This window comes from Poecilia formosa, unplaced genomic scaffold (assembly GCF_000485575.1).
Source record: "Poecilia formosa unplaced genomic scaffold, Poecilia_formosa-5.1.2 Scaffold3, whole genome shotgun sequence".
In the NCBI taxonomy this organism is placed as follows: domain Eukaryota; kingdom Metazoa; phylum Chordata; class Actinopteri; order Cyprinodontiformes; family Poeciliidae; genus Poecilia; species Poecilia formosa.
In genome coordinates, this window is record NW_006799942.1 from 1,115,222 (window position 1) to 1,140,572 (window position 25,351).

The 25,351-nt window shown below is 37.1% G+C and overlaps 3 protein-coding genes across 3 annotated transcripts in view; 1 reads left to right on the forward strand and 2 right to left on the reverse strand.

The window, feature by feature from the left end:
- Nucleotides 1-292: 292 nt before the first annotated feature.
- LOC103139058 (stanniocalcin-2-like) lies at nt 293-6,231 on the forward strand. The gene is made up of 4 exons (XM_007553531.2): nt 293-534; nt 2,573-2,715; nt 3,935-4,146; nt 4,956-6,231. Exons 1-4 carry the CDS (start codon nt 402-404, stop codon nt 5,257-5,259), a joined length of 792 nt encoding a protein of 263 aa, XP_007553593.1. The 5' UTR covers nt 293-401; the 3' UTR covers nt 5,260-6,231.
- A 493-nt stretch (nt 6,232-6,724) lies between these two features.
- On the reverse strand, nt 6,725-12,018 carry bnip1b (BCL2 interacting protein 1b). The gene is made up of 6 exons (XM_007553543.2): nt 11,542-12,018; nt 10,391-10,483; nt 10,206-10,297; nt 9,389-9,496; nt 7,643-7,761; nt 6,725-7,541 (listed from the first exon to the last, which is right to left on the reverse strand). The coding sequence occupies exons 1-6, from the start codon at nt 11,623-11,625 to the stop codon at nt 7,345-7,347; spliced, it is 693 nt and encodes a 230-aa protein (XP_007553605.1). The 5' UTR covers nt 11,626-12,018; the 3' UTR covers nt 6,725-7,344.
- A 4,479-nt stretch (nt 12,019-16,497) lies between these two features.
- crebrf (creb3 regulatory factor) overlaps nt 16,498-25,351 on the reverse strand; it is a 30,729-nt gene continuing 21,875 nt past the window's right edge. The window contains exon 10 of the mRNA XM_007553550.2: nt 16,498-25,086. Within this exon, the coding sequence (XP_007553612.1) occupies nt 24,968-25,086 (119 nt within the window). The 3' untranslated portion in view covers nt 16,498-24,967. The remainder of the gene's footprint in view (nt 25,087-25,351) is intronic.

Consider the following 25,351-nt stretch of genomic DNA (forward strand, 5'->3'; position numbering starts at 1 on the left):
GACCTTCACGCTCCCCCACAGTGCGTGATGTCAGAAGAATTTCACTTTTCGGGAATCATTAATATGTATTTTTATTCTGCCTTTTTGTCATCATCATCATCATCATCATCATCCATTTAGCAGGTTAAAAGTGTGATGGACAATTATATGGGATGCATTTTGCCCACTGTGGTTCATTTACTGATAACATGATAAACTCTCGACTCTACATGTGCTGCGCGTTCACGGTGCTGCGCTGTGATTGGCGGAGACGCATGCTCCGTTCAGTCCGGTGAACGCGCGGCGCTCCTGCGGGTTCTTATACCCGCGTTTCTCTGCCGCACTAAACTGACCACACTCCTGCAAACAAACACAGTCTAGTAAAGCTATCGGGAAAATAATAATAATAATAACAATAAAAGATGATGGTGAATGTGTCTGCTGCGATGTTTCTGCTGCTGGGCTGTAATCATCTGCTGGCCATGGAGCTGCATGATCATATCCTGGAGAAACAAGGGAGCCAAGTCAAAAAGCGCCTCTCCCTGCAGAGCACAGGTGAGTTCACACTGCAAAGTTATATTTTAGTGAAAATGTTCACCTTTGGATTTGCCATTTGAATGCTGCTTCTTGATGTGCATGAAGTGCTCTCTGATCCATGTGCTCATTATCATAGCTTCTCCTGCTTTAAAATGATGTGACCTGCTAAGTCAGTGAGCAACCAGGGATCTGAAACCTTAGACTGGCTCTTTATATTCAGCTCCGGGCTTCAGTGACTCCATCCTGCCCAGGATCGTTCCCTCTACACCAGGTGTCTCCACTGCACCACAACCGGCTGTATTTTAACTAAAACCTCAACCAGACATAGACAGAAAAGTCTTTTTAACAAGTACTTGTGTTTAAGCATTGAACATTGCAACACAAAATATGAAAATAAGTCATTTACCTGTAGTAATGAAACAAATTATAGTCTTTCTCTACATTTTGTTGTTTGCCATGTAACAATGAAAAGCAAAGTATTATCAAAACCTCTTTAAACATCTAAGCACAGATATCTGAGCTTATATGGTGTTAAATTTGACATACAGTTTAATTAAACTTTGAGGATTTGTGTGAGTCTATCCACCACTAATATAAAGTGGTTTGTTTGTAGAGTCAAAATGGAAGGAGTTTGTAGCGAAATGGCAGGGCCAGATTTACAGGGATGTGGACCCTTGGGCTGGAGCTGGTTTTGGTGCCCTATGCACTAAGAAAAAATATTTTTCTGCATATTACAGCACAGTTATAGGTAGTCTATACATCAGCAGTTATGAACTGATTTATTGTAGACTTAATATGTCCTCTACCCAATAAATCCATATTGTTCCCAAAAAAATCGACTATAAATCTATAATTTAAGAGTTTTATACGGAAGCATAAGTGGAGGAAAACCTGATCCCAATATAACTGCTTAATACTGTAATCGCAAAATCAATCAGCATTTTCTCTTCATTTTTCTTATTCACGTTATCACTACCTATCCCTGAGAACATTAGCATCACCGTCTCAAAAAACTATATTTGATGTTGGCGTCAAAGGCAGTTAAAGTCCATCCCAGTTGGCAGATGTATTACTAGCATGCAGAGTGTGAAGGCACTGGACTTGAAATATATTAACTCACCAAGTATTGCATTGCAAATATCCATTTTGCAACTTGCAAAAGTATTCATACCCTTTGAACTTCTCCATATTTTGTCACACTACAGCATAAATATACATAAATATATTTCATTGGAATTTAATGTTATATACAACTGTGAAGTCGAAAGAAACGTATACATGATTCAAAACTCAAATAAAAATTGAAAAGTGCAGAGGGCAAAAACATTCAGACCCCTTTTCTGTGAGAGCAATCATTTGCCGTCAGAAGTTGGCTGATGATTGGTAATGACTATAGAGTCCAGCTGTGTGTAATCTAATCTCAGTTCAAATCCAGCTGCTCTGGGACGCCTCAGAAGTTATGACAATGGGAAGCAATCAGCATCATGAAGTCCTAGGAACACACCAGACAAGCCAGAGATAAAGTTATGGAGAAGTTTAAAGCAGATTCAGGCTATAAGAATACTTCCCAAGCTTTGAACATCTCATGGAGCGTTGTTCAATCCATCATCCGGAAATGGAAAGAGTATGGCACAACTATAAACCTACCTATATATATTCATGTTTGTGGTTGTAATGTAACAAACACAGCTAATTTCAAGGGTACAAATGCTTTTGCAAATCACTGTATTTATATATATTGCCAAGAAATCAAATGGCAGCCGGAAAGTGAAAACTAGAGTTGCACAAAAAACTATGTATATATATAGATATATTCCCCTTTTCTTTTGTGTGCAGCTCTAGTTCTCATTTTCTTCCTGACATCTGATTTCTTGGCAGCCCTTTTCATTTTTCTACTTTCTCCACCCTTTCTGCTCCAACCAACTTCTCAAAATGTCCAAATTAGCTCTTGAGCACATCACGTTCTGCAGGAACTTGTTGGGTTCCTGCCCTTGATGAGTGACCTTAGATCTCTGTCGTCGTGCTGATCTCACTGTGTCTTTTCTCTCTGCCTAAGCTGAAATCCAGAGCTGCCTGGTGAGTTCAGGGGATGTCGGCTGTGGGATGTTTCAGTGTTTCAACAATAACTCCTGTGAGATCCAGGGCCTCCATCATATATGCCTCACTCTGCTGCACAACGCAGGACGCTACAACTCCCAGGTGGGAATCTGACTGAGCTCATGTCACGCTCTCAGACACACAAGTGAAAGTCATCTGCTCGCCATCACAGCCCTCCGCACTCACAGACGGACTGAAATTAAGTTCAACTTCAGGCAGGAGTTAGAGAAAGCAGATCTGGATACACGTTTTTATTTCATTTAATCCCATCAGTCGTTAAGGTCGTTTGTTAGGAATGTTTGTTGTATAAAGAGCAGGGTATGGTTGTGGATGGTAGCATTGGTTACAGAACGATCTGAGAGGGCATCTGAAATGGGAGAAGGAACAGTATGTCCACTTTACTAGAATAGAAATCTACAAGAAAGGGAAGCAAGTTCTTCTTGTCCTCGGAGTGATGAGGAGCAGTAGATGATGTTCTTTCTGCGTATCTTTTTCAGACGTATTCAAAACAACAGCTAGAGGAGATCTGTTGGGAAAAAAAAACAGTATTTCTGTATATCAGCTATGTGTTGTTTATAAATTTCATTCAAGTCTACGATCCGATTAAATTACACACAACAGCTGTTGTTTTTATGTCTCTCATGAACACACCAGGTCATTGTGCATGAAGCAAGCAGGGTTTTACACAAATGATTAATTTCTCCTGAAACTATTTAGAATCAGGTGTGAGAGTTAAGAAAATGAACCTGAGTGAAGTTGGGCCCCTACATTCTTCAGATCAAAGGAAGGTGGTGCCAAATATTTGTGCTGCAAAAAATTTTTGCATCAATAAATGTTTCCAGAGCAAGCCCCCCCCCACACACACACACACATTTAGAAAATCAAGCACATTTGGTGTCAATCAAACTTGCTACAAAAATTTTAGCTGCACAAACAGCACAATTAATTAACAAAACAAATTTCTGCGCAAACGTTTGACGTTAATTCAAAGAACTTCATTCCATTTAGCTACAAATGTATTTGCTACAAACAGAATAATGAATAGAAATCGGACTTGCCCATCTAGACACTGCAATTAAATTCCATTTTTCCTTGCAAATTTCACCAAACTGCGGATTCGGTGCTGCATCAAATTCTTCATCCAGTATTTGTGTTAAATCTTCCAGTGTGGTTGTGTTGGTCACTCCGACTCTGGGTGCAACAAACAAATGTGGCACCATTTAAGGTGGACTAAGCAGCATAAGATGTATTGCTACAACTGAAAAACCACAAATGTCCTTCTTACTTTTTCTGCCTGTCATGTCATGTTTGTCTCCTCCAGGGTAAGTCGTACGTGAAGGACGCACTTCGATGCGTCGCGTTGGGACTGCGGCAGCGTTTCAGCTGCGTGAGCCGGCGTTGCTCTGCGGTGAAGGAGATGGTGTTCTCGCTCCAGAGAGAGTGCTACTCCACACACAATCTCTGCCTGGCTGTGCAGGATCACCTGGACACCATGGGGAACCTGGTCCAGTTCCAACTCATGTTTCCTGCAGGGTGAGAAAGGCACGCTTATTCATTACAGCTTCTTTGGGCATGAAAAACACTTCATCATTTTAGGAGGAGTTGGAATCATTTTGTTAATCCTAATGGCCCTAAAACAGGAAAGCTTTAGATTGAAACAACTACAGATTGCATCAGTGAACTTTGAAAATATCTGGTTTCCGCAGTTTGAAGTTGCAACAGGACAAAATGTTGAAGCTCTGGGGGTTTGAATACATTTGAGGTTTGATCCCAGTCCTGATTTTCATCTAAAATTAATTAATTTTATTAGTTAAGACTTTCCACGAGGTGCTTCCGTCTTTTCATCAATAGAAATTTTGGTAACTCTTCATTGAAGGGGTGTGCATAAGACTGACATAACAATGTCACGAACATAAAGGAGTCTTTATGAACGTTTATGACTGGGGTCATGAAATGTCATTCGGTAAATAATGACACTTTTAATGCAAAAGGACTTTTAATGCCAGTATTAATGGGACTTTGCATTAAAATGTCAAAATTGACACTATTAATGGATGTTTAATGCAACTTTTAGACCAACTTTGCATTAAAAGTGTCATTATTTACTAGATGACACTTCATGACAACAGCCAAAAGCATTTATGAAGACTCCTTCATGTTCATGACAGGTTTTATGCCAGTCTTATGCACGCCCCTTCATATGAAGTGTTACAGAAAGTTCCTGCCGAAAAATATTTCCTGTTTATTTTATTCTGTTGGATTTTTTATTTTAAAAGCATTATGGCCTTCTGTGGAGGAAGGATCGTCTTTGAGCGTTTTCTCTGTGAATAAATTCCCAACAGGCCGTACGTTGAGCTGATGAACTTCCTGCTGAAGTGTGGAGACAAGATCAGGTCCTGGGTCGGACAGCGACTTCGGGGGCAGTGTGAGCAACACTGGGGGGCGCTCTGCAGCACCTTCACCAACATCTGCCCCCTCGGTCAGTCCGATGCTCCGGGGCTTCCCACCAGCCCAGCGCCCTCCATCCCTAGACCGGTTACCCCCACTGACCCCCTGCAGCAGCCAACCAGAGAGGTCGAACTAGAGGACTTGACCCCTGATTGGTCGACAGACAATGCTACCCAATCCGATCTCTTAGCATCCTGAACTGTCTTATGAAAAGTTACACAAGGTGCACACAGGGTAAACCAACATTAAGCACTTATATTACCAGTAGAATAAGTAAAAGATGTAGAGTTAGACGAGTTTTCTGTGTAGTGTTGCCAGTGAATGCAAAAGCAGCAATACTTATTCAGTGTGTGGGTGTTTTTGTTTTGTGGAGATTAATATTTTCTCTGAACATATACAGGATGAAAAGCCATTAATCTACCTCACATCAATATTACATTTCATCAGAGGGAAACGCTCATAACACGTTCAGCTCATGTGCGTCTGATGGCTTTAAGACAGAATTAAACATTTTTTAGTCTGTTTTGGTTTTTGTCGTGTTGTGCATCATGCATATAGTTAAAGAATAAGCTTCAATAATCTACCTTAAACTCGTAATAATCTCAAAGACATCTGAAGTTACACAATCTGTTTTATACAACTGTTTTGCTCAGGCCATTTTCTTTATTTATAGAGTCACAAAGCAGATGGCTCTAAGTGCATCTAGAGGCAAAGATGCCAAGAAAGTCCAGCATACTGAAGTAATTAGGTCTATTTTTGTGTCCGAGTTATCCAAACTGGTGGTGCTGAAGAGTTCAAAGATATAAAACAGTGTTTTGCTTGTTACTGCAACTCAGAACATTAAAAACATCTAAAAAGAAGAATCCTGTGAGACGGTGCTTTTAAAACCAGCAAATGATGATGTACCTTGTAAAAAATTACAAATCCCAAACAACAGTTTTAAGCACAATTTTAATAGTTTAAATAGAAAATATTTTTGACATAAATAAAAAGCAGAGCTTATTGTGAGCGAATATTTTTCTTTAATTGGTTTAAAACTCTGATTTCAGCACACGGTGTCTGTTCCTGTGTAATGAAAACAGTTCTTGTTTTTGAGAATGCAACAGTGTTTGCTTTGACTGTAAGCTACATAAATATAAATAAATATGGGCAGACTTTCACCAAAGTGCATGCATGTCTAATTTATTATGTAAAAATATCTGAAAGCACAAATGAAGAAAACATTTTGTCATTTTGCTGATAATCTAACCCAAATAAGCATAGAGTTAGTCTGAAATTATTTATACCACAGGCAGATTTAAGATTTTCTTAATTCAATCATTTGTTTATGACGGGAAATCTCACCCGAATCTCCCAAATATCCATCTTGTTTTTCTCAAGGCTTATTTTGACCCTTCAACATAAATCAGCAGAAAAGCCTTTATTGGCGTTACAATTAAACTACTCTTATAATTGCTGGCAATATGTTATAAATAGTATTTTAACCCTTTAGAGCTTGTAAAACACTTTCGTTTATTGCACCATCTGTAGATTCTCTATTATGTTCAAGTCACGACTTGGAAACATTATTACTTACAGACCAACACCAATGCTGAAGGAATTTGTTTGAGTTACAACATGTAATTTCTCTTTGAAATAAAACAAAAGTTTAAACATTGTAGCACTTTGCTTCCATGTCTTTTTAATTCCTCCTGCATAGATGTTAAAAACTAGAAATGTAAATGAGCAAAAAACATTTGTACAACATGTTTCTGCCTAAGTTTGACAAATCACGACACATGATGGAAAATCTCCATGTTTGTTCCTGAAGCTCCTTTCACAAGACTTTCTTGTGATGTGAAATAATGTCAAAACATTATTGTGGAGATTTTTTTTGTCTTATTAAAACGAAGGAAGAAAGGCACATCTTGTGGAGTTAACATTCACCTTTGGACCAGTTAGCCAGAAAACTCACATGAAAACATCCAGGAACAAACTGAAGTCATTACATTCTGTTGCAGATGCCAACCAAATTTTTGCTTTTCTTTCTTTCTAATTTGAAGAATGTCTAAATGTCCCAACAGTTACTCCAGTAAGTCCAGACATTGTTAACAATCAGGCAGTGTGCAGCTTTAGTCCTCACGTTCACAGCTGGTTTTTGTAAACTAACCTCCTGCATCCTAAGCAAGGTAACATCTCTTATATTCCTTCTTCTCTAACCAGGTAGTTTCTGCTCTGCTGTTCCTCGTCTTACAATCCCTGCAGGGATCTCGTCACGAGGCAGATGCAGAGCCAGCCGGCTCATTAAATGAAGGGGATGAGGCGTTTCTTAAGGATGTAGAGGACGGTGGCAAAGAAAAGCGCTAAAGCCAAGAAGATGAGCAGCTTGTCTGTGAGCTCCCTGCGGTTGTACTTCAGAATCAGTTTCCTCCCCAGGTGGATGGTTCCCGTCATGTTTTTGAACTCCTCGTTGGCTTCCTGCACTGTTTTAGAGGAGGTGGCTGCCATGACAATCAAAGAGGAGAGGGATGAGTGATCAATAAGCTGGACGACACACAAATTCATAAAAAGATGGGGGTTTTTAAAAAAAATGTTTCTTTACCCAGAGTGCCAATGGTGTCCTCGCTCTGCTTCACCTGCTCTGACATCATCCTGCTGATGGACATCAGACTCTCTGTGATGTTGCTGCTGCTTTCCACTAAACTTTCTTTGGTCACTTTCCTGACATAAAGACACACACAGGTCACAGCAGGGAATCAATCAATCAACCAATCCAGTTTATTCGTATAACACATTTCAGCATCAAGGCGGTTCAAGGTGCCTTACAGAATAAAAACACAAAATTACTAATTTATAAAGAAAACACGATACAGTCAACAATTTGATGAGTATCATCACCAAAATAATATTAATAATATTGATATTATTGTACACAATAACATCAACTATGTTATTATGTATAATCAATTAAATGCATCTCTAAACAAGTGGGCTTTTAGTCTAGATTCATGACTTTAACAGCACATTTTCTAGGAAAAATGAAGTTTGGAGTGGAAATGCTGCATTTCCATCAACCCCCCTGTGAAAAGTGGTGATGGCAGCATCATGCTGTGAGAATGCATCTCTTCAGGAGTTAATTAAAGGAAACCAAAGAAGAAAACCTGTTAGAAATAGAGCTGCAACCAACGACTATTCTGATGATTAATTGGATTGAAAAAAAATAAAAAACATTATGCAGATTTTTTACTTGACAACTTAAACTTATATTATACAACATTAGAAATAGAGTTTTAAAAATACAAACAATTCAATTTGTTTTCAAATGAGAAAGTAAACAATTCTGGCCTATAATGCAACAACATAGCATTCCTTTAGTGAACACTTGATCATTTGTAGCAAAGGATGAATCTGCAGCTAAAGAAACAGCTCTGCCCTTTCTGCCTTTCTTAGCATCAATAACATCAGGGCTAATCTCTTCACTATGTTTTCAATTATTATTATTATTATTTTTTATCTTACATAAAAAAAATTGCATTTTTTTTAAATTTTGGTTTCATTACAGCTCTAAATGTCTTTTTTTAGTCTGCATTCTCCGTTTAACAATTAAAGTGCAAATTTAGTTAATTATTTCAATTGATTCATAACCATTAATCTAACTAATTGTTTCAGTCCTAGTGAGAACCAACCATGTAAACACACACACACAAGCACACACACAGACAGCGCGTAATGGTTTCAGTCAAAACACATTTATGTCCAGACATAAATTCACCTGAGAACCTGAAACAAGATTTAAAGCTCAGGTGCTTTTTATAGTCTGACTGAGCTATTCGCATAAAAGAAGAGGCATTTAAGAGACATACCACAAGAGGCTTGTAAATACAAAGGCAGCAAAAATGGTTCCAGAGCAGACTGAACTCAAAGAGACTTTTTCAGCAATGTGTTGGTCCATTACATTGAATTAAATCCCAATAGCACACACTGTTGTTTATAGCTTTACAAATGAGCAATTAATGGAGAACGACCAGATCTGAAAATGAAGTATTGCTCACCTCACTGTCTAATACGAGGAACAAGCCTGAACAGAAACTTTGCAAAGTAAAACCTTGCAAACAATTTTAGGGAATAGGCACCAGCTGCTGGTCTAACGAACCTCCATAAAGCAGGAGGTTTAGCAGCTCGGTCCTCTGAGGCAGTCAGGCATGTGTTTAACACATTGCTAAGGAGGAAAGGCATCCACAGTGTGATTAGAGATCTTTTACTGTTTTGTAGAAAGAGCTTCAATTAACAACAAAATGCTCAGCGACCAGGTTTAGCACTTCGAAAGCCTCAGCAGAACTTTACTGACCTCTGTCTGGTGCTCGGGCTTTCTCCTCCCTGCAAAAGCTCGTCTTTTTCCATGTTGTCTATGGCGAGTTTACAGGCCAGGTTGGCTTTCCGCCATGCGGTCTGGTTGCTGGAACCCACAAAAATATCAGAACTAACTTAGAATACTGTAAGTGGTGTCTTAGATTTATTTACCTTAAGCAGTTCCTGTGAATCCTTCTAATTTGAATTTACTGTAATTAAATACAACTGTCAGGTAGGTAATATGAAAACTGCAAAAACCGGATGGATGGATACATTGAACAACCAAGTTTAAAAGCCTGATGTTTCATTTGATTGATTTTTTTATCTGCCCCTCGAAGCTTAGTGCTTCCATTTACAACAGTCACATATACAAGTCTAGAAAAAAATAAGAGACCACTTAAAATGATCAGTTTCTCTGATTTTACTTTTTACAGGTATATGTTTGAGTAAAATGAACTTTGTTCTTTTATTCTATGAACATCTGACAACATGTCTCTGAAATTCCAAACAAAAATTTGGTATTTGTTTGCAGAAAATAAGAAATGGTCAAAATAAGGAAAAGATGCAGTGCTGTCAGACCTCAAATAAAGCAAAGAAAACAAGTTCGTAATAATTTAGAAACAATAATACTAATGTTTTAATTCAGGAAGAGTTCAGATATTCGGTGGAATAACTACAAGGTTTTCAGTGGAGTTCAGTGCAATGGACTCTTCATTTTTTCCAGAGCTGTAATTATATATTATTTTGTCATTAAAAGTTATATGCAATAAGAATTACTGACAGAGTGAAACATTCATGTGTTTGTGTCCAGACACCTCAGCATTTGGCGTCGCTGGCTCTCCGTCTCCATGAGGATGGACAGTCTGTTGGATTGTGTGTCTTGCTCCTGAGCCATCTGCTCCAGATCCTGACAGCAGCAAAAACATGGCTTCCCTTGACACATTTCCATTTCTAAAGTAAGAAGTTCCAACACAGTTTGTATGTGGGGCAAAGACCTGACCTGTATCCTGAGCCGCAGCTTGTTGAATTTCTCTTTGACCCGAGAGTTGAGCTCTGCGAGAGCAGAATGAGGTCCAGGACAATTAATGATGTCCTGCAGATACAGAAAAACATAAAGGTGCAAAGATAACAGCCTGTGAACGCAGAAAGGTTAAATTATACATGTGAAGTTTAAAATGTTTCTGTGAGCAGAATGACAAGATTATAGTTTGTCACAAATTCTGGCTGTCATAAATCTTAAACCAACCAACATTTTTTTTTAAATATAACTTTCAAAGGGGGCAGTGATTTCAACCTAGAAATGTATTTTTTTTTTCATTCTTTTAACACATACTTGGAGTGTTACTATGTTGTTTTGATTTTTTCATGTATGTTTAAGAAATCCATTAATCTTCAGTGGCAACCATTTGGGTGAGCCTAAACATAGTTACTTGATTGTAGTGTAAAACAGAAGTATGTGCCTGGAAAATATATAATAAAAGTTTAAATCTACAACTAGAGCTCCACATAATAGTTAATACTAGTAATCATTGCACTTATAATCTGTGCAATATTGTAAACACAAAGAATGTTGAAGATTATTTATAATTCTTTCACATTAATGAAGAGGAAAATGTTTATTGGTATTGAGTCAAACCATTTTTATAATTTTTGACCAGTTTTTTTTTTTTTTTTTTTGCATCTTTCCACTTGTATTTTGATTATTAATCATAATATGTCCCCAGTATTTGATGTTCGAAGACATTCTTCACATAACCATGATCTCTTGCGTGTTATTCTTTGGTCTTTTCAGATATTTTCTTTATTATTTTATATTTTAAACTAAAAAGTGTTGGTTGGTTGGTTGGTTGGTTGGAGTGTTAGTGGGAGACAGATGTTGCTTTAAAAGTTGTCAGAAAGCTTTCGCAAAAAAAAAAAAGAAATAATCAATAAAATAGAATAAAAAAATAAGCTCATTTCATGTGGTGACGAAACAGCGGAACAGAAAATTATTCTTATAAAAACAAAAAGACAAATATGATTGAAGTTATTCCAACTAACTGATGCTAAGCTAACTTCAATGGTCAACATTTAGCACCACCTGTGTGCGTTTCATGTCAACTTCTCCCAGTAACACATGAAAATCACCATAAACAACAACTGAGCTCTTACCTGAGTGAGAGCCTTTATCTCCAGGTCGTATTTTATTATTTCTTGTCCGCAAATTCGGACGTTTACGTCCTCCGAGGACGCCATTGCTATTTTGGTACGGAAAGCTGTAGGGCTTAAAAGAGACCAATCCGCTTTAGGCGAAGCTATAATCTAATTGGCTGAGGCCGTTTCGGTCTTCCTGTAATTATAAAATATCTAATTTTGAAGTAGATTTCTGAGTGGTTGGAGTATTGTTTCATGTGCTTTTAAAAATAATTAGAGCGGTAAATATAGGGGGGGAGAGGAAAAAATGCATTTAGAAATCTCTTAAAAATGTTTAGCATCTGTTGCTTATCAAGATAAAACTTTTATTATACCTCTAGAAATTTATTACATGGCTGCCAGCAAACATTAAACCCATTGGAAGCAGTTGTTAGCAGCAACTTTCTTTCTTTCTTTCCATAAATCAAAATAACAAAAACAATAACGGTAAATTGTGCTATAAATTATTCAGCAGATAATTGCTCTTTGTCTGTTTAGTTTATTCACTAGTAATGTTTGTGGACCTGAAGATGTTCAGGTTCGTCAGATAAACAACCACTATTTTAAACCCTTCTATATTAATCTGCTCATAAATGACACTGAATACCATAAATAATACTGTATTTGTTAAGTATAAAACTAAAGAAGATTGCTACTACAGGAGTGATGCATTTAAATGCTCTCTTCCACTTCAAAAAACTATGATACTGTAAAATGGTTTTGATCTGCCACTTTGTATGTTAATCAGCACAAAGGGGCCAAAACTTAAAAAATAAATAAATAAAAGTATAGTAATGCCAGGCTAGGGTTTTTTTTTAAATATTTTTCCTGTACGTTGGCTGCTTTTTCATTTTTTTTCTGTTTGTAGCTGTCAATTTTAGTGAAAATTATGTTCTTTATGTAAAAAAAAAAAAAGCCTATTACAAATTTATAATTATTCCTGTTTTGTCTTATTGCTTAATATAAAGAAACTAGAAGTGGCTCTGAATTTTCACAGTGCTTGTGAAAGTCCACAAGTCTTTTAGTTGTAGAAAATATTGCTCCCTGCCCTGGGCAGAATGTACTGAGCAAAAAAATGATCTACCATCTCCTCTCCGAAATGAGTTTTCTTTTAACTACACACTTAGAAGTAAGTGTGTCCAAGGATGAATAATTTATCAGAAGGTGGTAAATCCATGGATTATAAGGACTCTGAAGTGTATACAGTTCATATCCTGACACAGACAGGTCAAACCTGATATGGATTATTTTATGCTCTACAGACTTATATTCAAACTTATATTCTATACTTTAAATTACTCTTGAAAACATGTTGGTTTTTTTTACCATCTTGACTAATAATTTGAAGCAGGAAACAACCAAATGTCACTCAGATTTGCACGTATGCAAACCTTAAAAGTGTAAAGATTGTATATGCATTGACAATCAAATGTCTATAAAAACTACACTCATGATTCAGATTGTACAGTTAAATAGGTGAATAAATAAAATTCTGCATTCACCCTTTGTGAAAACTTATAAAATATTTGAAATATAATATAAATAACAATAGACTGAAGTTGGACAACCCTGCATTAGAAGAAACGTCGCCTAAGCATAATCATGCATAATCTGCATGTGCTGGTCTGTATTTGAATGTATTTTTAATGCACCTTATATCAATTCAGACCCAGTGCGTTTTAGACACTTTGTAAAACTTTGTTTTGCACTACAGCAGTTCCTTAGACAGATAAAATGTCAAAATAAGAACGAAACAGGAGTCAGAGTGGGGTGCTAATGGTTTTTATTGTTTTGATATTAAAATCAATAAACATAATCAGACTAACGTGGTTACAAGCAGAGCTGCAGTACCAACACCCGGCTGATACATGACAGAAAAGAAAGAATGATTTAACACAAAGTTAGAAAAAATAAAGAGGCACAAGAACACAACAGAGATTCAGGGCAGGTGTCTGACAAAAACTGTCAAACTGAAACAGAGTGGGCCATTACAGTACAAACCGAGAAAAAAAAAGTCATACGTTTCCATGCCTGTGCATAAAGCCACCAACTGTGCCTCCAACAACAAATACAATGTAAAAGAAAAACGTTAAACCAAAAGTATAAACCCAGCACAACATTTATTATATAACATAAATATAACACATGTCAAGATATTGTATTTAAACAGGCATATATGTGAACTACAAATATAGACGTCATTGCTAAAGAGAGGATCAAGTTAGTTTCAGCAGGATACACGTTCTGCAGGTTTTGCTTCTTTACCAAATTAGAATCACCAAGAGATCTATTACAGAGCACTTAGCAATGAAGTACAGCCTTCCTACTGAAACTGGGGAGAGGAACACACACAGGACTAACTACAGAAAGATCCCATGCTGTTGATCTAGTAGAATAAGGTACCATACAAGACCAGAAGCATCATAACAATGGCATGTGGAGCTCAGGATGGCCGATACCTTCCACATCCTCTCCAAATGTTTGGGCTTGTATGGATTTCCTACTAAAACTTGACATACTGTCTGCTCTTATTCTTAGAAACAGAAGAAAATAAACAGAACAGATGCTTTACTTTAAGAGAAGCATTTTTCTTTTTGTTGAACGTCTCTCGTGTGTTTTGGCAAGTCTGGAAGGAGATGTAAATCACTGCAGTGTTGGTTTGTAAGATTGGCGAGTGTAAAAGTAGATAGTTTTGCTGTTATTGTCAAAGATGGGTAGTTTTTTGCTTTAGTTAAATCAGTCTGCAGAAGAGGAGATGAACCCCTCCCGTATTTATTCACTCCAAGGGAAGGTGAGGGGTCTCTGCCCACCAGCCTTTCGTGGCCCCTTACTAATCTCCGGGGCTACGAGACAAGACACTGCAAACCAAGCCCTTCTTCAAAAGAAAGCAAATAGAGTTTAAGAAATAATTTCAACAAAACAAAAATCAACAACAACAGGGAACGTGGTAAAAATCTCAACATTTCCACTGAAGTTCTTTTAACGGCAAGTGAGCCATCTTCTAAGGTGAGCGCTAAAAGTTGGTTTAGCTTGATGTAACCTTTGGACCGCATCGAACCTTTAACAACAATTCATGAGTTTCACAGGCAGAAATTTATCACCACTCTGTGAAATATTATTCAGGGAAACTTGCATATCATTTGTAAATAAAGAAAAGTGGTTTATCACCAACTTTAAACTGAGGGTCAAAAGGTGCTTCTTTATATATTAAAGCTATTTAACTCTTTAACTTGAATTGATTTATTTCAGTCATTCAAGTCCTTCGAAAGTGCAAAGGAATAAAAAATATCCTCACAAAGGTAGTTTGCAAGGAAATCTTGTCTGGAGAATTTAATACTCTGGTTACAAAATGGTGGTTGGGATCTCAATATGAGTCTTAATAATAAGCATCAATCAAACTGATTGCTGTTTGCATATTTTCACTTTGATCGGTGAAAGAGATTACCGTACAAATGAGTTATTCCAGGTTAAAGACTTACTTATTTGTTTAGGCTGTTTGCAATTTGTCCCTTTCACAATTTGTATGTGAAAAACTATTTTATAGTCATGGACGTAACTACAGCATCTCAATTTATTTATCTCAGTAGTTAAAATGTCAATAGTAGAGATAAATAATCATAAAAGTAATTAAAACTCATCTTTAGTTGAATATTATTTTCTAAAAGACTATTTTTCTTTTTTTTTTTTTTACACATTTTTGCGTCTTACATTGTGCACTTGTTGAAACTGATTTTTAGGAATGGTTATTTTTTCAGCTTTGTGAAATAAGAACAGGTCTACTAATAAATAACAAATCCTAACTGATTATAGATACGAATCTATCAATTTTACCATGATTGGCAGGTCAACTTCTGAATCTTTAGATATTTTCTATTCATCAAAGCATTAAGAAGCTGAATGCAGCAGATTTTGGTCTAAAACACACATCAACCACAGATGCACTTTTGGAACAGTTTGGTATAAAAACATTTAAAAAAAATAGTCTAAAGCATAAATGTGAAACATTTAAAAACATTTTAAAAAAATAGTCTAAAGCATAAATGTGATTATCCTTACCAGAAAATATGCTCTGTGCTATAGATGTTATCAAAATAGGAAAAAAAAGAATTGGTGTAGATTGGAAAATGCCTAATCGATTGCTGATTTATTGAATTTTTGCCACTAATTTCCCAGAAATTAAGTTTGAGAAGTCATTGTGGTTTCATTGTGATTTGCACCTGTGAATCTCAAGATGTGTGTCTGACTTTCTATCCTCAGTGGAAATACTTTAAAATCTCAATTTAATCATATTTGTCTCATTGCATTTTAAATTACAGGCCTTCACAAATAAATATCTCATATTATAAACACTGGGAGTAGGGGAAAATATAAAATATAATTTAAAACAATATAAACATTTGACAGAGTTAGCATAAATATCAAACTATAATATTAACGACAGAAAGGTTTAAACATATTAGCAAGAGTAGCCACATAAAAATATAACATTCGAGATCTTTCTCTATCATAATGACCAGAGTCTCCCTTTGAGCTTCCAAACAAATACGAAGAAGAAAGAAATAAAATCTCCAGACACTCTTTCATCTGTCTGTGTGATCCTGCTGAGGAAGACGAGTCTACATTCATCAGCAAAGCAGCAGCGGAGGAGTTTTACCTCGCTATGTCAGCGTACAGCAGTCAGAAACACCAGACTGACCGGAGTCATCAACAGAAGGAATAATATGGCTAAAATTCAACACAGCCATGTTACTGTAGCACCCAGCCAGGGACAGATTATAGCACCACAGTTTACCCCCATGCTCAGTTTATCGCTTCATCCGCAACCTGCGACTCAGTGCCAACACTGACTTCACGGAGGGGTCTGGCACTTCATTATAGCAAAGTTAAAAAATGGAAAGTGTTCTTTTTTTTATTGGTTTTCTTTCTTTTTTTTTCTTTTTTTTTTTTTTTACTGTCACATAAAGGTCTCAAGAGGCAGCAACACAGTGCACCACGTCAAAACCTCAGAAGAAGAAGAAGAATGCATTGATATTGACCAGGTAAAAAGCAGGCCCCGAGTCTCCCTCTGTCACTGACACAGTGGAAGCTTGCTCTTCTCTACACAAACACACCAGCGGTGATAGCAGCAGCAGCCAATACAGCGTACGATATTGTGGCGTAGTGGGCAGAGAAAGAGTTTCAAAAAAATAGAACTGGGTTTCCCAAAACAACATCGGGTTCCACTATAATACTAAAGGGAAATACCGTCAGAAAGTAATGCAACGTCGGGAGAGAGAACCTGTTTAAATCTGCTGCTAACGGTTGATTACACTGTAAAATGTGTGGATGTTAGATAGAGCAAGGTTTTCAGTTTATTTTTGTATTTCAAGTTTAAGTTTTGGAAAACCCAGTCCATTGTTTCTGTGGGGAAATCCCCTCCAGACTGACAGAAGGTGCAGATTTGTGTTTTTATATATTTGATTAAGGCACCTGGTTCAGCAGGCATCATAATTCAAAATATTGTCTTTTCTCTGTAAGTGTAAAAACCAAGGGCAAGGTGAGTAATGCTTTTGGTCTTTTGACTATCACAGGAAAAATATACAAGGAAAAAAAAAAGAAAACAAGGAGGGGCATGTAGGGCAAATATACTGGAAATCTGTCATAAACATCCTCAAGCCTCTTTGTGCTCATTCAATAGCAGCAAGTACAAAATCAAATCACTGAGAGTACAGAGAGCCCCAAAAAGCCATGCAACAACTTTGTGACAATGAAATCCATTTCTTATGTCCAAATCATTTCCCAAATCTGCAAGGAAATTAAAATGCAACAAATTCTCTCAGCTTAATGCAAGAAGTTACCCAGCAAACACACAAGCCTTGCTGCTTCTCATTCTGGGAAGAACAGGGAACGTCAGTGACACAACCTCAAAACCTGAGGCGATTTTACAAAAATAGGGTTGTACGTTGAAACAAAACAGAATATATTTGAAATGATACAAACAAAACTGGAAGCCAGACTTTTGGGTCATGACAATACAGCCAACAGATGGGAGTCAAAAGAACCCATTATATAAACATTTTGGATAACACTTATTTTATGGATGCTACACTAAGAAGTTTCCAAGAAAAAAACACTAGTTTTATGTAATTTGATGCCAGTTAAGGAATAAAAAGAGGAAACAGTGCAACAAGCTGTAAAAACACTGACTATCAATTGAAACTGCTTTTGCAAGCAGCTTTTCAGACGTTATTTTAATTAAAAGTTCTTTGCTGCCTTCCTTCAGGCTTAAAAAATGACAGCACAAGTTGGGATCAGTAGAGTAAGTTGTTCCTAGCTACAATAAAACATGCTAATCACACTATGTCTTGGAATAAAATACAAATGCTGGTAAAAGCGTGCTTATTAAGTTTTTTAAATAAATATGTATATCATTGCATGAGAGAACTGAGGATTTTGGAAAGATTTATGTGACTTGGCAGTTCATCAAATGTTACACTCCACCTTATTTCCTTATTTTTACTATTAAAATAATATGAATATTTTTTTTGTCACTGCAGCAAGTTGTAAACAAACAATTTTATTAAATGACTCATTTATTACAGTTTTCTAGACATTAGCTGTCATTTTTACCTTCCTATAAGCCTGAAGATATTATCAGAGTTAATAAGGTAGTAAGTTGTTGGCTGGAAAAAAATGCTAATGCTGTAAAATATTTAATTAATTAACACAAGCAAAGTAGATTAAAGAAACTTTCAGTAGCTTTAAAAGAGCTAAATACATTCAAATGCAGCTGTAGATTTAAAATTCAATATTTCAAATTTTAAAAAGCGTTTTAAGTGCAGTAACTTTATAACAATAGCAAGATGCAAAGAAATCAACAATATAGCAAGTGAAGTGGTCATAAATGTTTATATTTATTTTTTATACAACTTTCATTAAACACCATTTTTTTCTTTACACTAATTTCAGAACTACAAAACCTAATTGTTGTTAGCTATTGTGTCTTACAAAATAGATTAATTATATAATTCACAAGTACATAAAATAAACTTAAATTCACTTTAATACAGGTAAATGTGAAGTTTCTGAATTTTGAGGTTGGGCAAGGTTTGCATAGCTTTGCAAGTTATTAAAATTCAAATCTTCCCATTTCAAAAGGATAAAATTACTACAAAAAAATAGTGTGGAGCATAAATTCAAAATTTGGTTTTTTTTAAATCACTACTTTAAAGACTATATTAAGATTTTATTAAATGAAACAGCAGAATTAAAAATGTTTTCATTAGATGACATTTCTTGCCACGGTTTAAGCTAGCATGAATCTAACCTCAGTGCTAACAAGCTAGCATGTTGCCAGGTTTTGTAAGACATAATCTTTAAATTGTTTTAAAATACAAAGTTTCAATTAATCCAAAGTTTTAATTTTAGACTGTTTTTTTTGTTTTGTTTAGGTAATTTGGTGCTAAGACTTTCTATTTTATTCCCATTATTTCCTAAAGTCTGTTACAACTTATGCTATCCTTTAAGCACCTGGAGTCAGCAGTAATGGATAAAAAAATTAGAGAGATACCTACAAATTACGTATTTTAAAAAGTTATCTCAAGTCTTCCAATCCATGTGTTTATCATGCTTGTGAAAAAATTCAATTATATTATATTTACCATAACTATCAAGTCCAAATTATTACTATAAATAAGTACACTGCTAATATCCTCAAAGGACTTGTATGAAATATAGTCCTTCATCTGGTATGGTATTAATAATTTAACTGAACAATCAATGAGTCTATACTGTGAAAAAGATGGAAACTTCTCTGAAATTATATGATCTGACAATGTATATCACTGAAATAATATACATTGTTTGTTTTTTTTATTTGATTATGGCTAGTTTTGTCAAGCCCAAGAAACTGGCTTTTACAAAAGAAGTCATGCTATGCTGAGCAACATTTCTAACACAAGTCAATAACAGAAACTCCTGCTGTTCAGAGAAAGAACCCATGTGAATCTTCTTCTTACTGGTCCAACAGCAAAATCCCACCATTTACAGAAAACTAATGGAAACACTTGGAGTGGGGGAGGGAGGGCAGCACTTCTTGGATGACCAAACATTATCAGCACCATGTGACAAACCCCAGTTGGATCACAGCTGGACATCAGAGTCGAATCCTTCATGAAGGGAACATGTTGCAGATTCAATTTTTTTGTTTGTTTTAAATTTTTGTGTCAAAGTCTGTTGGCCTTTGTTTTGACTTTGTGTACAGAACATTGCACCATAGTGATTGACATTGATAATTCAGAACACAGAGACAGACAATATATTTTTTGTACAGAGTAAAGAATGGCGACAATAACTGGAATACATAAATATATTTTTCTTTCGATTTTATACGTCATCACATGTCAGATAGAAGAACAGTATTACCCTGATTTGCTGAAGAAGAGCTTTATGGTATCCACATAGCTTTTATTGAACAAGAGTAGCACAAAGTTACACACTCTATTAGCTTAATAGTTACTGTATAGGATTTTTTTTTTAGAACTAAAAAGAATAAGGAATAGTTTTACTGGCGTGGATTCTCACTCATTTCCTTGACTGTTAAAATGCCACAGAGTCTCTTGGTTTGAATGTAAAGTTGCACAGCTTGCGCCTATCATGTTAAATGTAAAAACCTGTGAGGACTCTCTTAAAAATACAGCCTCGTGATCGACAGCAAAACATGCGCGCCTTTAATGTCGGCCGGCCATCAACCAGCGGCCCTTTAACCACTGTTGGCCCCCTGACAGACCTGGCATCGGGTCACAGCTGGAAAAAGGCTTCGAACACCGTCACAAAAGACACACGAGTCCAGAAGTTCAGACTTCTGAAGCCAGTTTCCAGCTATGGATCGCCACGTCTGCTACTTCAGTCAAGGTTGTTTTGAGCCAATCAGGCTGAATGGTTTTTTTGTTGTTTTTTTTTTTTTACCAGACTGGCAGAACAATGTTAGAAACCCGAGGCATGTCCTTTTAGCTACAAACATGTCTGCCATGTTGTTATTTTTGTTTGTGTGAAGTTATTTCAGAAGGCAATAAGTGTCCGGATTGAGTCTCCACTTGTAATTGGCTTGCCATACAGTACAGTGATATAGTAATATCCCCTAAGGCGGCCCGGAAAAACAGCTTTGGAGCGAGCTCTTCCCAGCCGCCCAAGGCTAAACCCCCTCCTCCTTAAGTCACAAGTAGAAATCAGTTTACAAATGATAACAATATAGCTCTCTGAAGAAATGTGTCTACACTGTACATCGCCCTGAAGAGGAAGCCAAAGCAGAATCAGTTTTTCCATAGGAAACCTCTACTGAAGGCAAATGAATCATGACGCCAAGGGGGTCAGCATCAGAATCAAACGTAGGGGCCCTGGAATCAAAACCCTCTTTTTTTTCATTTTGTTTTGTTTAAGACCACAAACATACCATAACTCCCTGACCAGGAAATAGACCGATCCTGTCAAGACACTGCACTTCCTGAAAGCCAAGCAATGATGCTCTCTTCCTCCCTCTGAACACCTCATATCATTTCATGGCTCAAGAAAATTTGTAGATCTAACCCCCGTCAGGCCACACACGTATATTACTTGCTAGTTCATAGACCTAGCTGTGTCAGGTAATAGACTCATCCGAGCAAGTAGTCATCAAGTACACTTGCAGCATTCACACGAGGCCGTTTAGCAGCAAATGGAAGAAAAAAAAAACATTTCTTTTTGTTTGTTTTTTCATTTTTTTGGACAAAGTGCTGTTGTCTTTTTAAACATATAACATAATCTATACATATAACTAACATTTAGAAGATACATATTAACTCATAGCTTATTTACAAAATATATAACTACTAAGAAAATAACTATGGACGGAAAGGGGAGAGCAAGTCTTTAAGCTACAACTAGTCAAAGAAGTCAAATGTGAATATTGGAAACTTATCATTCTAGTTTCAAAAAAGAAGCACCATTTCTCCCTTTTTAGACAGAAAAGGAAATTAGCTATTACCCAATCATGAAATACACACAGAGGAACGCTCACAGTCATTAGAAAATGCTCTGGAAATAACTTTTGATCTTCACACTGCCCTGGAATAAAAACAAACTCATTCATGAATTCATTTTGAGTCCTAAAATTTGATTATGGTTAATTTGAGGATAATTAGTTGTTCGGTGAAACAGGTGGAAATAAAAATTTGATGTGGGAGAGTGCATGGTGTGGCATAAGCAGTGCAATATGTACTTGTAAGTAGCTAATTTTGATGCAATAAGGAAAGGCGAGGCATACAGGTCAACAACGCAGCTCGAAAGGTAACAATCCCAGGAATGCAAATGTCCCGTAATTTAACGATTGATTCTGAAACAAGAAGCACAAAGAAACTTAAGTACCTGATTTTTAATCTGACTGAGCTCAGCCTATAGAAAACACCCTTTTTATTCCTGTCACTGAATGCACCATAACTAAAACCAACGTACTGCAAACCGCAACACTCATCAGTGGGGAAGTTCTTACCGAGCGAAGACGACTCAAAGTTGTCTATTTTTGAATGACTGAGCTGTTAAAGAATAAAGTATTTTCTACAGAGAAATGTTGGCAGTTCATTCAGAGAGTTAGGCATTGTCATGTTGCACTTTGGGGAGTTTTGTGTCTCACTGAAGTGGCAAATTAGCATAGAGCAGATTTTAGTAGATAACAAGAAGGCGCTTTGGAGTACTGCAAAGTTTCACTCTTTGTTTGTGAGCTTCCAACTTCTCTATGATGAAACATGTTGGATTGGAAAATGTTGGGAATTTGTCAGAGATTAGGTAAGGATCCAGATGTTCTAGTGGAAAACACAAAGACTGCTGCTCAAATCTAGGAATGCTAACTGCTGGAAAATGTCAATCTCATCATCATTTTGTCTTTGTTCTAAAATAGTGACTCATTTCTCACACACAGTGTAAGATTATTACTCTGATAAGGCCATAAAATGCTTTGAATGCTGATAATTATAGATCTCAATTAGAAATATCAGCAGGTAGAGGTTTGGGTGAAAATCAGTCCCAAATCTTTTATTGGTGCGTCTCTGCTAAAATGTAAAAGCTGCTGATTCCAGGTCAGTGTGAAGCATCTTTTTGAGCCGCAAAACAAAAACAGTCTGTCCTCCATCTTCCTGCAGACCGTTCTAATGACGGCGGCTTTATGCCACATCGTGTCTGAAATTATCCAGTCCTCGCTCTCTTTCACACAGTCAGTGAAGGAGATTATTCGATCAGCCCGTCTCTTCTTTTTCTCCATAACTAATTCTCTGACCTATGAATACCTAAAAACCAAAAAGCAAGACTAAGAAGCAGCTTAAATACAAAAATATACTGTTTTTTGTTTGTTTTTTTTCTCTAGCTTTTTAAATGCAAGGACAGACTTCAGAAATGTGACATGCTTGAAAACAAATCATTGTCATGAAAAGTGGCATTTCATAACTCATAGATGTAGCATTAATGCTTCTATGTACAGTACTTTAAAACACAACTCAGATAATATTCTGCTTGTGAACTAGACCTTGACTACATACAGAAATCAAACAAGTGACACAGGAATATTTTGGTTATTTCAGGGAACATCTTGACAAGCAAAAAAAAAAATAATATTAACTTAGCTTATCTACTAGGTGAGCGCTTGTTTTTTTTTTTGTTTGTTTGTTTGTTTTTGTTTCCTAACTAGCGCCATTAACACACTTAGCATGTGCAGGGAGGAATCAGATCAGGAATGAATGCTTCCTAAGCAACAAAAGAAATCTACAGGAAAAAGCCCACGTTGCAGGGGACACAAATGAATGTTCCTTTTCTGTACAGAATTGGACCCAAACTAATTTCACAGTTCTATGAAGTTCCCTGACCCTCCCACATTTCTTACATTCAATACGGCGTCAGGTAAGCTGTGCAAAACCTTACTTTAACTGGCTGGTCGCCATTTTCGTTGCATGTGTCTTTGGTACAAAAAACAATCAAAATATAGTGTGCAAATATTTGTTGTAACCCTAAAGGAAAAATATCTGTTAACCCGCCCATCCCGCCCCTCCCAGGCCCCTAAAGACAAGAGTACCAAAAACCGAAAGGAATCTATTGCAGAGCCCTCCTATATACACAGACTCTGTGGCATCACGCAACAAGAGCTTCCATTTGTTTATGTACATTCAGAATATCTTTAAACAACTTGTGTCCATCCTCTCGTTCCCTAACAACCTTCTCTCCAAAGCTGGAGCTCGAGTCCGTCTCTAACACACACTCATTCAGACTTAAAGAGACACACACATACATATACAAGGCACAATGAATAGAACTCTGATCAAACACTAGTATGAACACATCAAACTGTCACCACCACGCTGCCTGGTCAACTTTACTGTACAAAAAAGGGAGGAGCTGATGCCTGGGAGACACTTCTATATACAGTTTCCTGGAGGAGATGGATTGCTGTTCATGTCATCTTTATCACCATCCTCATCATCGTTTCCCAGTCCAGTTATAACCACCAGAAAGCCCCAAAAAGCACCATGCTACATGCATTTCCAATTCAGGTTGTGAACCACTTCCTGTTGATTAAGGTTACACGTCGAACCAGCAGGATGTGTGATCGCTTGAATCTTCCACTGCATTTTTTTTTTGTTTCATATCTTGCGCTAATAGGCTAAGCCTGTTTTTGCAAGCAGTTGAGTTGATTGGCAAACAGGGGATGGCGGGAATTTATTTAGGCCTTCAGTACTAAATATTTCCTGCCACCCTGCTTTTTTCTCCTCTGCAGCTTTCTGGGCTACCAGAGCCATTTTTGTAAAAGTGCTTCAGTGAAGGGGTCAATTTAACATCCTGGAACTTCTTTTCTTGTTGTTTTTTTTCTCTCTTTTTTTTTTTTTTTTGCTTTTTGGGATAAAGCTCCTTGTATAAATGATAACTTATGCTTCATCAATCTGTGATTGTTTCTGGCATGTAACAAGATTTCCTCTGTCTTTATGACCACCTCAAACAAAGTCTTCCAGTGGTTATGCTCGTTTGAGCTCCAGTCTCAGTCCCTAAAGCCTGCAGCAGGCGACGGCACACTCATCTAACAATCACCAGTGGATTTAAGAACATGCTGCTCCAGACACACCAAACCATCACTTGCTTTTCAACGTGCTTCTCCCAACAGCCGGCCACCATGGTTGGGGAGACAGTGATGTACTGACGCTGCGCGCGGCGTGCAGAGACGGAAAAGCCGGGGTTCGTGCCTTACAGCTGCACGGCAAAGACAAGCACACGTACGGGGAGGTGGTGTGTGTGTTTGAGTGACTGGCGATGAGTGTTTACTCTGAGCTGGAGGGGCATGCAGAGGGAGGATAGTTACAACGGACAGCACGGTGGTAATATGGAGTCCACTCTTCTCGGTGGACGGAGGGTTTGTCTACATTTTGGAAGTCGGGACTCGCAGGCCGACCAGTCCTCCCGTCGGGTCACCGCGTCCCGTGTTCTCCAAGATCTTGTTGACAAAGTCCGAAGTCTGCCCAGCAACCGGCGATGGCACTAAAGGCAAAAAGAGACGTAAAGTTGTGAAAGTGTATTTTCTCGTATACAGATTTCCTCTGAATGCTTTTTTTTTGGCAGACAGCTGCATCCGAGCATTACAGGAGATCCTCCCTATAAAACTACAAAACTATCACTGCTCCCAACAAAATCCATGTGTTTACATCCTTGCTGGCATTAGAACAATTATTTACTCTGTTTTACTCGTTTTTAAATAACCTGTAGACTTTATTGCAAACAATAAAAGAATATCTCTTTTATATAT

Coding starts and splice junctions, on each gene's coding strand:
- LOC103139058 (XM_007553531.2), top strand. CDS start 402: ATGATGGTGAATGTGTCTGCTGCGATGTTTCTGCTGCTGGGCTGTAAT. Junction 2,716..3,934: donor CAGGACGCTACAACTCCCAG/GTGGGAATCTGA, acceptor TGTCTCCTCCAG/GGTAAGTCGTACGTGAAGGA. Junction 4,147..4,955: donor CAACTCATGTTTCCTGCAGG/GTGAGAAAGGCA, acceptor AATTCCCAACAG/GCCGTACGTTGAGCTGATGA.
- bnip1b (XM_007553543.2), bottom strand. CDS start 11,625: ATGGCGTCCTCGGAGGACGTAAACGTCCGAATTTGCGGACAAGAAATA. Junction 10,484..11,541: donor AGATAAAGGCTCTCACTCAG/GTAAGAGCTCAG, acceptor CTGTATCTGCAG/GACATCATTAATTGTCCTGG. Junction 9,497..10,205: donor CAGCGACGCCAAATGCTGAG/GTGTCTGGACAC, acceptor TGTGGGTTCCAG/CAACCAGACCGCATGGCGGA.